This window comes from Impatiens glandulifera, chromosome 5, assembly GCF_907164915.1.
Source record: "Impatiens glandulifera chromosome 5, dImpGla2.1, whole genome shotgun sequence".
Classification (NCBI taxonomy): Eukaryota; Viridiplantae; Streptophyta; class Magnoliopsida; order Ericales; family Balsaminaceae; genus Impatiens; species Impatiens glandulifera.
In genome coordinates, this window is record NC_061866.1 from 23,656,883 (window position 1) to 23,674,031 (window position 17,149).

At 35.6% G+C, this 17,149-nt stretch overlaps 1 protein-coding gene across 1 annotated transcript in view; it reads right to left on the reverse strand.

Moving 5' to 3' along the window:
- LOC124937405 (DExH-box ATP-dependent RNA helicase DExH7, chloroplastic) overlaps window positions 1-16,769 on the reverse strand; it is a 38,243-nt gene extending 21,474 nt beyond the window's left edge. The window contains exons 1-11 of the mRNA XM_047477668.1: window positions 16,391-16,769; window positions 15,988-16,093; window positions 15,672-15,859; window positions 14,593-14,646; window positions 13,086-13,239; window positions 12,628-13,007; window positions 11,986-12,204; window positions 5,094-5,205; window positions 4,788-4,967; window positions 4,423-4,502; window positions 147-269 (exon numbers count right to left, since the gene is read on the reverse strand). Of these exons, the coding sequence (XP_047333624.1) occupies window positions 147-269; window positions 4,423-4,502; window positions 4,788-4,967; window positions 5,094-5,205; window positions 11,986-12,204; window positions 12,628-13,007; window positions 13,086-13,239; window positions 14,593-14,646; window positions 15,672-15,859; window positions 15,988-16,093; window positions 16,391-16,687 (1,893 nt within the window). The 5' untranslated portion in view covers window positions 16,688-16,769. The remainder of the gene's footprint in view (window positions 1-146; window positions 270-4,422; window positions 4,503-4,787; window positions 4,968-5,093; window positions 5,206-11,985; window positions 12,205-12,627; window positions 13,008-13,085; window positions 13,240-14,592; window positions 14,647-15,671; window positions 15,860-15,987; window positions 16,094-16,390) is intronic.
- Between the last annotated feature and the right edge of the window lie 380 nt (window positions 16,770-17,149).

A 17,149-nucleotide genomic window follows, 5' to 3' on the forward strand; every position in this document is an offset into this window, starting at 1 on the left:
ATGCAAATTATGGAACCCCTCATGATGTCCACACCTTGTAAATTTGAAGTATGAGCATTATGGAACCCCTAATAAATTTAATCTAGAATTATAGTAGAAGAATGTATACAAGAACTTGTTTATTGCAAAAATGGTAAAAGAAAAACCTGAGTTGTTTTTCCTGAGCCTGTTTCTCCACAAACAACAAGGACATTATTCTCCTTCAGCACTCTTAATATCTCATCCTTCAGCCCCATAATAGGAAGAGCAGCTCTACATGCTAGCATATCCTACAAATTTTGAGAGGTATATTAGAGGCAAAAAAAACTAAGGTGAATATATATATATATATATATATATATATATATATATATATATATATATATATATATATATATATATATATATATATATATATATGCATTATAAGCAAGAGAGAGAAGTGAAGAGAAAAAGAGAAGTTTCAAAAATCGCATCAAATAGTTATTGTATTGATGATCTTCATATAACATATAACAGGTGCAATCATACCAGCATTCGTTTGGATGTAAGGTCAATTATAGATATATAACAACTGAATAATTTTTTGGATACATATTTCAATGTGAAATCAAACCGAACCGATCTATAATCTCATCTAAATTTCGAAATTAGAAAAGAGCAGTAATGTTAGAAGCCAATTCACTTCTATTGGGTGTATGTTGGCAGGATTTGGATGTGATTCATTTCATCCTAATTGATATTTTCGACAATTATAAGTTTATTTCTCGAATTTTGCTGAAGTTTAGAACATTCAAAATTTTGTAGGGGCATATTTCCACCTAGGGAGTAAAACTGATAAAGAGATGCATACAAAAGCTGAACACAAGTGGAGAGCTCAAATTATTGAGTGAAAAGGCACATTAACACTATTAAATTTAATTATTTAATTACTCATTTAGTGAATGTTAAACAATTAAAATATATCATTATAAAAAAAATTATAAAATTAGTAGAACTTGAAAATAAAATAAAATATAGAACAAAATGATCTCGTTTCAAGCGAAACGACGCAGACGTACACAAACCCATTTCCATCGACGGGTGAACCATACAACTGATTGTATTAGAATGAGAGTGACTTTGTTTGATTTGTGTTGTAGAAATTTAGAGAGAGGGAAAATATTATTTAGATAATCGTTTAGGTTTAAATGAGAAATTCAGATATTTAAATGACATTGAGTGTAATAAAAGATAAAGACTGACAACACTCAATATGTTAAGTGTAATAAAAGATAAATACTGACAAAAACAAAACAACATGTTGAGTGCAAGCAAAATTTCACATAATCCAAGATGAAGAGATAATTTAACACTCCCCTCAAGTTGTGTAATAAATGTTGAGATTGCCCAACTTGCCACATACTTTCTCAAATCGACTTGAGAAGAGCTTTGATGGAAATGTTAACCACAAAATAGGAAAGGCCTTGACAGTTATGCGATTGGAGAGGATGTTGCCAAGGAGATGGAAATGTTTATGACATTCTTTCAATTTAACTGATTCTAATCCATGATTCACTTCGTTAGAGAAGTGACTATTGACACTTGGCACTTAGCTCTTGGCTCAACTCTTGAAGTGAAAAATGATAATTTGTTGGACAGATAAAATGTTGGAATAAATCTGTCGAGGAGACGATGCTCACACAGATTCGATTGAAATGCAGTTTCGACGTTTTGAAATTGCCAAAAAAATAAAAGAGATACAAAAACGCACTGGGATTTGTGATAAATAAGTTTGAAAAAATATAAGATTATAGAATCATTTCAGTTCTCCTCCAATGGTTATTTCACCATTGGAAGAGGCAGAGAAAAATTGTGAACAGGTTTCCTCAAGATGGAAAAGCCTGCTCTAATACCATGTAGAAATTTAGAGAGAGGGAAAATATTATTTAGATAATCGTTTAAGTTTACATGAGAAATTAAGATACTTAAATAACATTAAGTGTAATAAAAGATAAAGACTGACAACACTCAACATGTTGAGTGTAATAAAAGATAAAGACTGACAACACTCAAAGGATCATAATCAAAGTGATAGTTGAATTCACTGTTGAGTGTAAACAAAGCAACATGTTGAGTGTAAACAAAGCAACATGTTGAGTGTAAGCAAAATTGCACATAATCCAAGATAAAAAGATAATTCAACATGTATAAATGTTGCTTTTCTGGGTTAGAATAGTCAATCTATTTAATTAAGATGAAACATTCACAAAAATCATAATCAAAGTGATAGTTGAATTCACTGTGATTAGAAAAACAATACTTAAATTTGACTAAATTAAAAAACTACTGGGTCATACCATTTGGGCTAGAGAACAACATAACCATGTATCAAAAGCGGCGACGGCTTCTCCACAACATGATTCATATGATTCGAATGATATGGTTGTCAAATCCAAGGAACGGGACGAACATTTTCCATGTTGAAACTGAACACCTCGTTTCATTAATCATAAAGTTTAACTCAACAAAGCAAGGAGATCCCCTTTTCTAGCCTAACGGCAACAAGAGGTGGATATCATCAGCCTCCTTGAGAGGTCCTGGTTTCAAGCCCGTCAGGCGACAAGTTCTGCGTCTGGTTAAATGGTTAAGTGTGTTTATAGGCTATGTGTTTAACCCCCTTGTGGCCACATTTTTATCCTCTCTTCTAGCCTAGCGGCAAAAAGAGGTGGATATCCCCAGCCTCATTGAGAGATCCTGGGTTCGAGCCCGTCAGGCGGCAAGTTTTGCACCTGGCTAAATTGTTAAGTATATATTTGAGGACTATATTTTTAACACCCTTGTATCCACATTTTTATTCCCTCTTCTAGCCTAGCGGCAACAAAAGGTGAATATTCTCAGCCTCCTTGAGAGGTTCTGAGTTCGAGCCCGTCATTCGGCATGTTCTACGTCTGGTTAAATGGTTAAGTGTGTTTGCGGGCTATGTGCTTAACTCCTTGTGGCCACAGCAAAGCAAGGAGGAAAGGGAAAGTTGAAAAGAAGAATTCTTCATTGGAGGACTCGATCGATCGTAGGCTTCTGTTGAAGAATTGTTATGTTTTCCTTTTAATCTTTTGTTTATAAGCAAACTCTATTGAAGACTTGTTTTATGTTTTCCTTTTAAATTTTTCATTTTTTATCTAATCTTTTGTTTAAGAAAACTCTGAAACTTGTATTTCAACTTTTGATTGAATGTCATTTAAGAATGATGATTTCTTTATTTCTTTTTGTGACACGAATTTATTCACGAGGTTGGCTAACATGACCCCACAGTTACAACCCCTATTTAAGTTAGAGAATTCTTAGTGAGATTCGAACTTAAGACCTTAGAAAATGATAATTTCTTAAAATCATGTGTATGTGAGCATTAGAGTCCAAATGGGACGTTAATTTATTGATTGCAACGACCAAGAAAAAGAAAAAGTTTGTCAAGGGTTCCACAAGAAGTAGTTTCCACATCCAAACAAGTCACATGTATTGCAACGACCAAGAAGAAGAGGAAGTTTGTCAAAGGTTCCAAAACAAGTAGTGTCCTTATCCAAACAAGTCAAATGTCAATTGACCCATAAACTGATACTTGGCCTCATTGTGTAACTCTAGTTTGTTTCTTACTCTTCCATGAATTCATTTTTCTTGCTACAAAGACGCAGGAGATCCTGTAGTTGACGCACGATCCAATTGGTCACAATTGGACGTTTTTTAATGTATTTATAATGGATTTAGGTCTTACAACAAGACATGTTCTGGAATAGTGTACTTATCTTAGATTGTTTTTGAAGAGGTTCTTAAATAATTTTTGCTTATAATGCATAATAGGAAAAACTTGGGTTTGGGTATTATGGGTTTAGATGGGAAAATATTAATAAATTTATGAATCTATATCTAATTAAGCTGAAACGTTATCTCATCTAGATCTACATTCGGATGAGATACTTACCAAAGAAATGTGTTTTTTGTTGTAGAAAACTAGCATAATCCTCCACAGTTATGGCCTCGATTTAAACTTAAAGCGTTCTAAGTAAAAATTGAACACGTGACCTTTGGTTTCTTAGGAACCGACTTTTGCCACATGAGTTATCCTAGTGGGTTACCAAAGAAATATGTTTCTAGATAAATTTATCCACGGTTTCTATTCAAAGTTCAAACCCATATCTAGACTCAAAAAGTGTTTTAAGTGGGCCCGCATAATATGTCTGTGCTAAAATAAATGAATAGTCCAACCGCAGATACATAAGCAATGCATCCTACAAAGAATAGGTGCATCACAAATAAAGACAACAAAAGTCAAAAAACCTATGCACTTAACTGCTAGTCATTGAATGCATGAGCAGCAGCTGGTAGGTTGTTGAGAAAATGGACAAGAAAATAGTATAAAGAATGTTATACCAGACTTACATAATGGATAATTGCATAGAAGATACTAACCTTGTATTTTTGCATCTTCTTTTTAGATTCGTGTTCCCTCCTGAGGTTAATGCTATCTCCTTCTTTATAATGATTCTGACCTGTAATGCATTGTTAATAAAATGTACACACTACATAATGTCTTTATGATTAATATTAAGGTCACAACTGTGTTTGGAGGTTAAAATATTTAAGCATCTTTACAGTGACAGTGGTTGAAGCCACTGTTTTCCTATCATCCAGCAGCTTACCGATGCAGCCAGCTGGACCGCCTCACAACAATATAAAGATCTCAAAACACATATCCACTTTTATACCAGCATAAAGTTGTATCTCATAGATAATTTGAGCTTGAACAAGTTTGCTAGTAGAAAAGGAGGGGACACCTTTAGTAACAACAGGAGAAACATTTTCTTCAGTAGAAGACTCTGCCAAATTTACTATAGTAGTGCCCTCCAAAGCATTAACAGAAGAAACAAATTCATGGCCACCAATATTCAACAATGAATCTATAAAATCAGTCCTTCGATCTTCATCACCAATTCCGAACTTTGGCAGCATCTCACCTATGATATTAGAAGAACAACATTATCCTACAGCCTTGAGAAAAATCACAAGTAGTACATAAATTAAAGGAGTACAAAAAAATTGTTCTTGCTCAAGGGTGGGAAATAGGATAAAAGAAAGCTAACCTTTGTCCCAACGTAGAACAAGTGAAGCATAAGGCTCTGTAATAAGAAGATGGACGGGAAGATCAGGAAATAGGCTATTGAGAGCAAACGCGGCAACCCTATTTTGTGCATCCTGCAATCAGGAATGTGTAAGGATTGTAAATAGTAATATATGGTTAATGGAATACATATAAACAAGTATAGATGGTAATTGTAAATAGTTGTACAGAAAGCATATAAATAGCTTAGAGATCCGTAAGAGCAGTATGCTGAATGAATGGAAGTAACAAATGCAGTTTTTCATTCTCTGTTTCTTTAATTTCTCAGCCCCTTTCTCTTGATCAGTTTTATCTTTCGCGTACAAATGAAATTGAAATTAAACACGTTAAGTAATTGAAATAGAGACTATAGAACAAGAGAAGAAAATAGTTAATAGTTGTGTATGAGAATAAGAGAGAGAACTAAGCTCTAAAGAGCTACATTGTTTTATCAAGTGTGATGGTATTACTCGACGATTAACCTTCATATATTAGTATTTATACCAGATAAAATAGTGAATGAAATGTTACATTAGCCTTTAATGTCTAATGTTGACTCTTGAGTTTACAAGTAGATGAAATACAAGAGTCTATTGAGAGAAACAAACTCAAGAGTCTCTAGAGATGAGTGATTGGCCTTGACTCTTGATCCTTGATGAAATTATAGTTTTTAATAGAACATGTAGTTAAATTTTAACTCACTTAATTATTTTTCTTATTCAAATGAAGGCCAATTGTTCAAAAGAGTCCCAAAAAAATTGAAAACAATTAAAAAATGTCATATTTGTTGAAAGCATGAACACTAGCCTTTGTTTGGTTTGAAGGGTAGAGAGTAAAAGGAGGTTAAGGAAAAGAGGTAACAACATCTCCTCCTTTAGTTAGACAAATAAAGGAAAACTAACACTCCATTCATTTGTTTTACAATTTTAAGTTGGAGGGGGATGAAAGAAAAATGAAGGGAGGATTAAAAACCCTCATGCATGATTCTTAGTCCTCCAATTGAGAGAACAGAAGAGAAGGGAATGTTTAAAGATAATTATAAGTGAAACTTAGAGATTTCAGATAATACTCAAGACAATACTTTAATTCTCTACTATTCTTTTACTAATGTGATTTTCTCAATCATTGACCTTCTTATATTTCACAGATATTCTTTAACTCTTCCTCTAAATTTGGATAAAGATGCTAATATGTCCAACTTATCACAAGTACATTTTAAAAAAATCAGTTAGGGTATATGTAAAACACATCTTCAAGTTGTTCACCAGTACAAAAATGTCTGTTGAAATTGAGTTGATGGGTCAGGCCCAAATTTAATAGGCCCAACTAACTAAAGTGTCAAAGGCTTAAGTTTGTTAAGTTTGTTAAGTTAGTTAGGACAAGTTGTTTATATATATATATGAGTAATTCACACAAGAGTGTAAGAGATTTAAAAGGTGTGATTGATATATATGAGAACGAGGTGTAACTGAAACATTTAATTGTGATAGTGGAATCGAGTTCGTAACAGAGCTCGACGGAGACGTAGACCATCTTTTTGGGTCGAACTCCGATATCAAATCTTGTGTTGTTTTATTGGTTTCTTGCTGCTATATTTCTTAAGTTCTTTGATTGATTAGGAGGGAAATTCCCTACAGTGGTATCAGAGCTCGGTTTGGGCAAGATTAGAATCAATCTTGAAGAATCTTGAAGAATCTTGAAGAATCTTGGAAAGGTCTTTAATGCTGGCTAGTGATACGGATAAGGAAGATTCCGGCTCAGGCGCAGAAAGAGACAAAGTGGACAAGGTTCAATATTATACAAGAAAGAGATCAACACAGAAAACAGTACCTTGGGAATTCCAGTGGCAGTCCATCTCAAGCATGAAGACTGACATTGACAAATTCGATGGCAATGGAGATTTTCGCATTTGGCAGCGGAAAATCAGGGCTCTCTTGGCACAGCAGCATCTTCTGCGAACTCTAGAAGAACCAGTCTCATGGCCACTAGAGATGAATAAAGATCAAAAGATCGAGATGACAGAGACAGCGATTGGTACAATCATTTTCCATCTCTCAGATTCTGTAATCCGGTTGATAGACAATGAGAAGACTCCGGCATCGATGTGGAGGCGTCTAGACGAGCTGTTCCAATCCAAATCTTTGATTAACAAGATTTACTTGAAGGAAAGGCTGTTCAGTTACAAGATGATGCAAGAAAAGACTCTTACTCAAAATCTTGATGAGTTCTTGAAACTCAATATCGAGTTGGCAAACTCAGGCGAGAACGAAGCAATGAGCAATGAAAACCAGGCAATAATAATCCTCAACTCTCTTCCCGAATCCTACAAAGAAGTCCGTAATGCAATCAAATATGGACGAACAAGTATCACTCTTGAAGAGGTGATTTCGGCATTGAAGTCGAGAGAGCTGGAATTAAGAACAGAAAAGAAAGCGAGTTCGAATGGTGAGAATTATATGGCCAAAGGGAAAAACTTCTTCAAAGGGCAACCTCGCACCAATAACAAATCGAAAGACAAGAAAAGCAAAACATCACAATCAGAATCTACGGAAACAAGAAAATGCTATCATTGTGGAAAGGTTGGTCATCTTCGAAACCACTGCTATAGCTGGTTAAAAGATAACAAGAAAAAGCAAGTGGAGACTAAAGAATCAGCGAATTATGGTGATGGCTATGATAGTGGAGAGGTCTTAATGGCGTCAATGGAAGATACTAAGAGGGACTGGGTTCTTGATTCCGGTTGTACTTTCCACATGACGTACAGAAAAGATTGGATCTCTAATTTCCAGAAACTGAATGGTTGCAAGGTGCTGATGGGAAATAGCAATGCATGTCAAGTAGAAGGTATTGGAGATGTCAGCATAAAAATGTTCGATGGTGTTGTAAGGGTTCTGAAACAAGTCAGGTTCGTGCCTCAGCTGTCACGAAACCTCGTCTCTCTCGGGATTCTTGATGACTTGGGATACACAAATCAGATAGTGTCGGGGAAGATGAAGATAATGAAGGAAAACAGGTTAATGATGCAAGGTATCAAGCAAGAAGGTTTGTATCAGCTGATTGGTGAAACTGTGTCGAGACAGTCTGCACTTATAGTTTCAGATGAAGACAGGAAGGCCACGATATGGCATCGGAGGCTCGGTCACATCAGTGAGAAGGGTTTGCAGATTCTCAGCGACAAGAATATATTAGGCTCAGATAGAGTCAAGGGTCTAAACTTTTGCGAGCATTGTGTGTTAGGCAAGCAGCATCGGCAGAAATTTAAAACCGGGGTTCATAAGTCCAAGGGCGTGTTGGAGTATGTCCATTCAGACTTATGGGGTCCTGAGAAAACATCGACGCATGGAGGTAACTCGTATTTCTTGTCAATCGTAGATGATTATTCTCGTAAAGTATGGGTTTATCTATTGAAACACAAAAGTGATGCTTTTGAGAAGTTCAAAACATGGCAGACTTTGGTTGAGAATCTGACAGGTAGAAAATTAAAGATCCTAAGAACAGATAATGGGTTAGAGTTTTGCAACGAAGTGTTTGATAGTCATTGTCGTGAGCTAGGGGTTCAAAGACATAGAACAGTTCGATCCACACCCCAGCAAAACGGCGTTGCTGAGCGAATGAATCGGACTTTGTTAGATAAGTCTCGATGCATGCTTTTCGGGGCAGGTTTGTCCAAGTCTTTCTGGGGAGAAGCTGTAATGACAGCAGCATATTTGGTGAATCGATGTCCGTCGACAGCAATTGAGTTCAAAACTCCTGAAGAAATGTGGACAGGTAAACCTCCAGATTTGTCTCATCTTAGACCATTTGGATGTACAGCCTTCGCTCATCAAAAAGAAGGCAAATTAGAGCCAAGAAGTGTGAAGTGTGTGTTTCTTGGGTATCCTCAAGGAGTGAAAGGTTATAGGCTGTGGTTAAAACAGTCTGGTGGTTTTAAAACCATAAACAGCAGGGACGTAGTATTCAATGAAGAGGAGTTTGTGTGTCTCTCTCAGAATCAATCTAATCAAGGTGACTTGGGTAAAAGCGAGCAGGGGACTGGTCAAGTGGAGATTAATGCAGGGGATCATGGTCAGGTGGAGCCATTGATTTCAGATCAAAACACTGAAATGGTTGCTGATAATCAGGAGGAATTTACTGGTACAGATGTTGAACCTGTTGTGGCACAAGACGAGGAAATTACAGCTCAGTCGGAAGTTAGTTATCAACTCGCAAGGGACAGGGAAAGGAGGCAACCAAAACCCATCCAGAGGTATGGGTTCTCAGCTTATACCGATATGTTGGCATATGCGTTTATGACAGCAGTTGAGTTAGATAAAACTGAGCCGGAAGATTTCAAAGAGGCTTTGAGTTCTAGTGATAGATCCAAGTGGATGGAAGCTATGAAGGAAGAAATGAATTCACTTTATAAGAATTCAACTTGGGAGATTGTTCCAAGGCCTGTCAAACAATCTGTAATCAAGTGCAGGTGGATCTATAAGATCAAGGAAGGTATTTCGATTCAAGAAGGGGTCAAGTACAAAGCAAGATTAGTTGCTAAAGGGTTCTCTCAAAAGGAAGGAGTGGACTATAATGAGATCTTCTCACCAGTTGTTAAGTACAAAACCATTCGGATAATGCTCTCGTTGGTAACTCAGTTCGATCTTGAGTTAGAACAAATGGATGTTAAGACTGCGTTTCTTCATGGAAATTTAGAGGAAACCATCTACATGGAGCAGCCAGAAGGGTTCAAAGTTCAGCAAGAGAAGAACATGGTGTGTTTGCTTAGAAAGTCGTTGTATGGACTCAAACAATCACCAAGGCAGTGGTACTTACGGTTTGATGCGTTTATTACTCAACAAGGCTTTATGAGGAGTAGCTATGATACTTGTTTATACTTTAGAGGGAAGAATATACTTGAAGCTGATTATCTTCTGCTATATGTAGATGATATGCTACTAATCAGCAAAGAAGCTTCAAGTGTGAAGAAGTTGAAAATTGTTCTAAGTTCCGAGTTCGATATGAAGGACTTAGGCAAAGCTGCTAAGATTCTTGGGATAAGGATTAAGAGAGACAGGAAGAATGGTGTAATGACTCTCAGCCAGCAAGGCTATCTCGAAAAGGTGATTGACAAGTTCGAAATTCGAGGAGCCAAGCCAGCAAAGTTGCCGATCACGAATCAGTATCTGATGTCGTCTGTGAACTCGGCAAAAACCAGGTCAGATCAGATTTACATGGAAAAGATTCCGTATTCAAGTGCAGTTGGGTCTGTGATGTACTCAATGGTCTGTACCAGGCCAGACTTGGCACATGCGATTAGTGTCTTGAGCAGGTTTATGGCGAGTCCAGGCCGTGAACATTGGCTCGCAATGAAGTGGTTACTAAGATACATAGCCTCGACTACTAATGTGGGGATATGTTACAAGAAAAGAAGTGGAGCAGATGTTAGTGTAATTGGTTACGTGGACTCAGACTATGCAGGAGATAAAGACTCAAGGAAATCAACTTCGGCTTTCTATTTTTTGGTGAACGGTAACTGTATCAGTTGGAAGAGCCAGTTGCAATCAGTAGTGGCCTTATCAACAACAGAAGCCGAATATATCGCAGCAACTGAAGCTGTAAAGGAAGCAATGTGGATTCAGGGTCTGCTGCAAGAACTGAAGGTGTTCGAAGGACCTGCAACGGTGTTCACAGATAGCCAAAGTGCACTACACTTGTGCAAGAATCCCGTGTTCCATGACAGAACAAAACACGTGGATATCAAGCACCATTTCATTCGAGAGAAGATAGCAAAAGGGGTGGTTTCAATCAACAAGGTTGGAACAGAAGATAACCCGGCTGATGTTGGAACCAAGGTACTACCTCTAAGTAAATTCAGACATTGTTTGGATTTGCTTAGAGTTCAAGATATTTAGTGCAATGAAGGCTTCGAGCAATGAAGTGATGAACATATTCGATTTCACTAGAACAAGAGAAGGACCCTTTAACTCAAGGTGGAGATTGTTGAAATTGAGTTGATGGGTCAGGCCCAAATTTAATAGGCCCAACTAACTAAAGTGTCAAAGGCTTAAGTTTGTTAAGTTTGTTAAGTTAGTTAGGACAAGTTGTTTATATATATATATGAGTAATTCACACAAGAGTGTAAGAGATTTAAAAGGTGTGATTGATATATATGAGAACGAGGTGTAACTGAAACATTTAATTGTGATAGTGGAATCGAGTTCGTAACAGAGCTCGACGGAGACGTAGACCATCTTTTTTGGGTCGAACTCCGATATCAAATCTTGTGTTGTTTTATTGGTTTCTTGCTGCTATATTTCTTAAGTTCTTTGATTGATTAGGAGGGAAATTCCCTACAATGTCAAGCAGAAATAACACATTATTCAGATTGTCACTTCTATATTTTGTTCCTTCATTGGAAGCAATTTTAATAGCAGGCTTGGTTGTCACTACGGTTTGTTTTTACAGAGTTATTACAATATACAAGTGTTTTCCATAGTGACGATTTGGTTGTAACCAGTCATACCCAAACTATTCATCTGCAGAAGTCTTGTTTGGGACCAATTCATAGATAAGCTTGAGTGGTGTCCTATTAAGTTATTACAACAAAACATCCCTCTACTTTTGAACCAAGTGGTCTTTACTTGAAGCTTGATACTAAAATCAGTGAATATTGTATAAGTTGTTTTCTTATCACTTCTCCCTAGTTGGCCATCCTGATATAAAACAGCAATTAAGACTTATCTTTTCCATTCCCATAATGCTAAAAGCAAAGTTTCTAAAACACCAAAAGCTATATCTAGCAAAGTACCTCCAAAGAACAATCATTTCGGTAATGTCTTCACAAAAAGTTAACATCTAGCAGTTAGCTTTTCTACTCATGTTTAGGATTGAGTCTATACCTCTGGAGATTCCGAAATGTCATATGGATCGGGAAGTTGTACAGTAACTAATCCACCAGATTTTCTGTTTTTTCCTCTCCCAGCACCTTTACGCAATACACTCACAGTATAACTGAAATTATTCTTTTTACCAAGGACTTTGTTATATTTAGGTGCTTCCCACTCTGACTTTTGACAAAGTTGTTGAAGAACAGCTTTTGGAATTTTTGGTGGGTCCCCCTGTAGTTATTCGAACCATGTGAGATACATGAAGATAAAAAAAAAAAATATTCATAAAAAATAAAGCTGGGAGAGTAGTGAGAAGGATAAGAATATGATATTGGCAGATGCAGAAAAGAAGAAAAGATAATGAGATATCGACATCTATACACTTTTAACAGGTAAAAGAGGATTTAAATTCTTCATTTCCTATTCGAAAATCAAGTGACTTGGATTCACAGATATTTTTAGATAATATCATACAGAACTTCATATTAGCAATTAATGAACACCAGTGGATCAAGCATTTCAATGGTTTAATGCCACTGAATTAGCTTCCACATCCAACAATTAGTTTTCTATAGATTAACAAAAGTGTTGAGGCATTATGACAAAAAAACAAAAGGAGGTAAGGAAATATGTATTACCATAACAAACTCTTACCTTCTTCCAAATGCCTCCTAGTTTCTCTAAATTTTTCCCATCAGACAGTTTTCTAATCTGTTCTTTCTTTTGTAGGTTCACAACTGTTGGAGGTAAGGTTTCACTAGTCACAAAATCTTCCAAGAAGAAATCACCAAGCTCTACATCCTCAATGTCTTCATCTAACATTAGGTCAGGAACAGTTGCAATATCCTTTTCATCTAAAGTAACCACCTCTAACGAGCTTATTTTTTCTGCATTTCTCTCTCCTGCTGACTCAATAACAGCAAGTAAAGGAGCCTCCATAGGATGCAAGGAATCCATCGACTCATTGGGCACAATATTTAAGTCGGTGAAGGACGAAATCTCATTATGTGAATCCAGGATGTCATCAGATAGTCCTGCTCAGTTAAGAGACAATCAATATATAGCAAAGGCTATGTAAAACCAAAACTTTAATTTACAAATTGTGATGCCACCTAGTTTAGCCATCTCTTGCTTTAATTTACGGATTAATTTCCCAGCTTGTTCCTGGCTCACTTTGTCTCGCCTGGCTTTGGCATTCGTAGCTTCTAGACGTGCTTTATGGTATTCATGAACAATAGAATCAACAGTCATATTGGTTTGTGATACCTACAACATCAAAATAGAATATTGGAAACAAAGACTATTGGAACAAACGGATTTGTTTGAACAAGGGGTTATTTAAGGGAAGCAAAAACATTTTATCCTTCCTATTTGTTTCTTCTTATACAACTGCTTTTCCATGCAAAAACACCAACATACATACACTAGCCTTAAATCCATACTGAACCCTGAATGTACACAAGATATTCAATTTGAATCCTAGACTCACTGTAGCTACAAAAAACCCTCTATAACTTTAGTGAACTCTCAAAATGAACCTTTTTTAATGGTTATAAAAATCAAATTGTTAGTCACTAATACTAATATTAACAAAGATTTTCATGTAATACTACTAGCGACACAAAATTAGTAGTGTTAAGTACTGCAGTTACTTTTTCTTCAAATAGCAATACAGATGCAGAAAGTTAAAGATAGTCGTGTTGTGCTAGCTTATGTAGTGGATAGAACCCTGATGACTAAGCAAAGAATATGCTGAAATCCCTAACAATCAGCTGAAACATGACAAAATGACATAGAACAATAATGTGCTTTCATAATAATAGCTATAGCTATGAAAAAATCCTCTATAACTTGAGTGAACTATCAAAATGAACCTTTTTCAATGGTTATAATAAAAAAACATGTTAGTCTCGTTGCATACTATTAACGACAAGAGTCTAAATACTAATATTAACAAATATTTTCATTGTAATATTACTAGAGACACAAAACTAACAGTGTTAACTAATGCAGTTACTTTTTCTTCCATAGAAATACAGGTCCAGAAAGCTAAAGATAGCTGTGTTGTGCTAGCTTATGTCGTGGATAAAACCCTGATGACTAAACAAAAAATATGCTGAAATCCCTAACAATTAGCTGAAACCTAACAAAATGACATAGAAGAATTATGTTCTTTCATAATAATAGCTATAGCTACGGAAAAACACTATATAACTTGAGTGAACTCTCAAAATGAACCTTTTTTAATGGTTATAATAATCATATGTTAATCTTTCGTTGCATACTTTTAGAAACAAGAGTCACTAATACTAATATTAACAAATATTTCCATTGTAATACTACAAGCGACACAACATTAACAGTGTTAAGTACTGCAATTACTTTTTCTTCAAATAGCAATACAGATGCAAAAAAAATAAAGATAGTTGAGGTGTGCTAGCTTATGTAGTGGATAGAACCCAGATGACTAAGAAAAGAATATGCTGAAATCTCTAACAATTAGCTGAAACGTGACAAAATGACATAGAACAATTATGTTCTTTTATAATAATACTATACCAGAAAACAACAATATAGATGCACCAAACTTCACATGAATAAATAAGATAGAATTTTTACCTCCTTAGAAGAATCCATATCATTTGCATAGTCTTCCCATGATTCATGTTCATCCTACAGAACGTTTAACAAACCATGATTCACGCAATAGCATAAAGTAACATTATTCACAACTAAGCATATAAAAGTAATTAAACAGATTAAATGGCAAAGAAGTTGCACTTTTGAAATGCTAAGAAATATGTGGCTAAAAAGAAACTAAAACAAGTAGAAATAAATATTTAAGGAAACGGATGTAACAATGAAATTACACAATGCGTTTCTAGATACAAAGAGACGAATTTAATCCATTTTCACAAGTCTAAAATGTAAATATGACGTTTAGGATGCACGAAAGTTCCATATCTTCCATAAAAATTGAGCTTCTTCTATATGCTCACAAGTGTAAATCAAGTCGCATCCTACACTAACTCTCTATTCGGTTAAAAAAACTCATAGTTACTAGTACATCCTAGAAACTAAGATGCAGAAACAACCAAAAATTATCTAGGTAGTACAATAAACACCATCTGAGTTCCTCCGACTTCATCTAGGCATCAGAGATCTCATTGACAAATGGGAATGTCAAAAGATCAAAACCTCCCTAGTTCCACAAAAAATCATTTTTCACATATCAATGACCATGATCATATAGCTAGACCCAACTAAATCATGACCCACTTTTTTTCAAATCAAACATTACCACATTAGTATGACCACCAAGCAGTTAAAAATTGATCTATCTCCTATCATGAATCTCCCATTTCTTTAATGAGGACAATAGAAACCTTATTTTCAATGCTTCAAACTTTAACACTATGAGTCGTTTTGGTATGGGTTGAAAGTTGGGATGTTATGTAGTTTGTTGCAAATTCATGAATGGGACTTTTTTTTCCAGTTGAACTTGAGATTATTGTATGCAAAGATAGAGTTACCTATTCCACTATGAATGAAATATGAACAATCATAGTGGATGACACAAAGTACAGGGAATGGATAAACATCTCTGCATACTCAATATCAATTATATGAGGTACAACCAACTGCAAATTTTATTAAAATTTTGTACTGTTTATAATTTTGAGTTGGAAGTTGAATACCTCTTCCTGTTGTTCCATGTACTGTCGGATCCAATCTGCTTGAGATGGATTACGAGAATCTAGAGTATCATCCTCAGAACGTTGCTTTATCATAATAGCAGCTTCAGGAGGCTCCTCAGTCCTAGCAGAAATATCTACTGGTGTGATCCTGTCATCTTGTGCAGTTGATATGATACCAATAGCTCCACCTGTTATAGTTGTTTTTTAAATTAAGTCAACACAGACACTATCACGTCGCAGATAATAAATCTGGAAGCATAACTAGTAACTCGTCATGAAAAATTTCCAAATAAAAAGCATTATTTTGCAATGATACCTTCATTTGCATGAAGATTAGTTCCAGCAGAAAACTTAGTAGGAAGCTCCTTCCCTGGTATATTCAAGCAAAGCCAATCTAATGCAGCCTCAAAAGTGGTTCCATCCTAGGCATATGAACCCCAAATATACACGTTAATTATAATCATTGGCAGGCAGGCAGGCATTAGTACAGTTCAAGAGCCTATGAACGAAAATTGGGTAAATGCACAACCTAGACTACAATGTAGAAGATAAAACTAATGCAATAAATAATCATAAAGGAACATGGACAACTACAACAGCAGTGAACTCGCTGTTTGCAAGTAGTTTAGTTACTATTATCCTGAATTTGTTCATTGACGTTTCCCATTATTTCGTAGAACCCATTGGAGAACATATACAAGATAGGTTCTTTAAGATACCTTTATAGCAGAAAGGGCTAGTTCGATTTGGTCATTAGAGAAACCTTCGCAAGAAAGCTTCTCATAAACGGTGCGGAGCCGCTTGGACTTCTGCTCCCTGGAGAGTGATTCATCGGCCGGAGTACGAAGCTGAACAGTTGTCGACGATCGACCAGAAGTAAGCAACAGTCGACGAAGTCGATTCTCGTTTTCCAGAGATATCTGGAGCTTAGGACCAGATGATGAAGAGGACTTGGGGTTGGCATTGGATGACGAGGATGAGGACTTCTGCTTTTGTTGCTTCTTCTTCGGAGCCATTTTACACACAAATTTCCTTTACTCTACCTACAATCATATAGACAAGGACCGGCCTGAAGACATGCACAAACGAGATGTGTCGTGATGGTGCGCAGGCGCAGCTGCGATCATATATATCTAAAATGCTTCACTACTAACATGTAAATAAAGGTAGCGGACTAGGTTAATTCATTTTTTAAGTTTAATTTTTTTAAATATTTATATGATGGATTTCATTTATTTTTTGGTAGGTAAAAATATTACTGTAATTGTAATGTTAAATTTTGAATTAAGTCTTAAAAATAATTTATAATTTTAGATAGATTAACTAGTCTAATTTAGTAAACTCTTTTTTAAATAAGTGATTTTTTACTATTTTAAATTTACTATAATAAGATTTTACAAATAATTTTAATTCTACGATTCTCTACTATTTTATATTAAAATAAACAAATTTATATTTAGATTGGTCCCTCCTCCCAC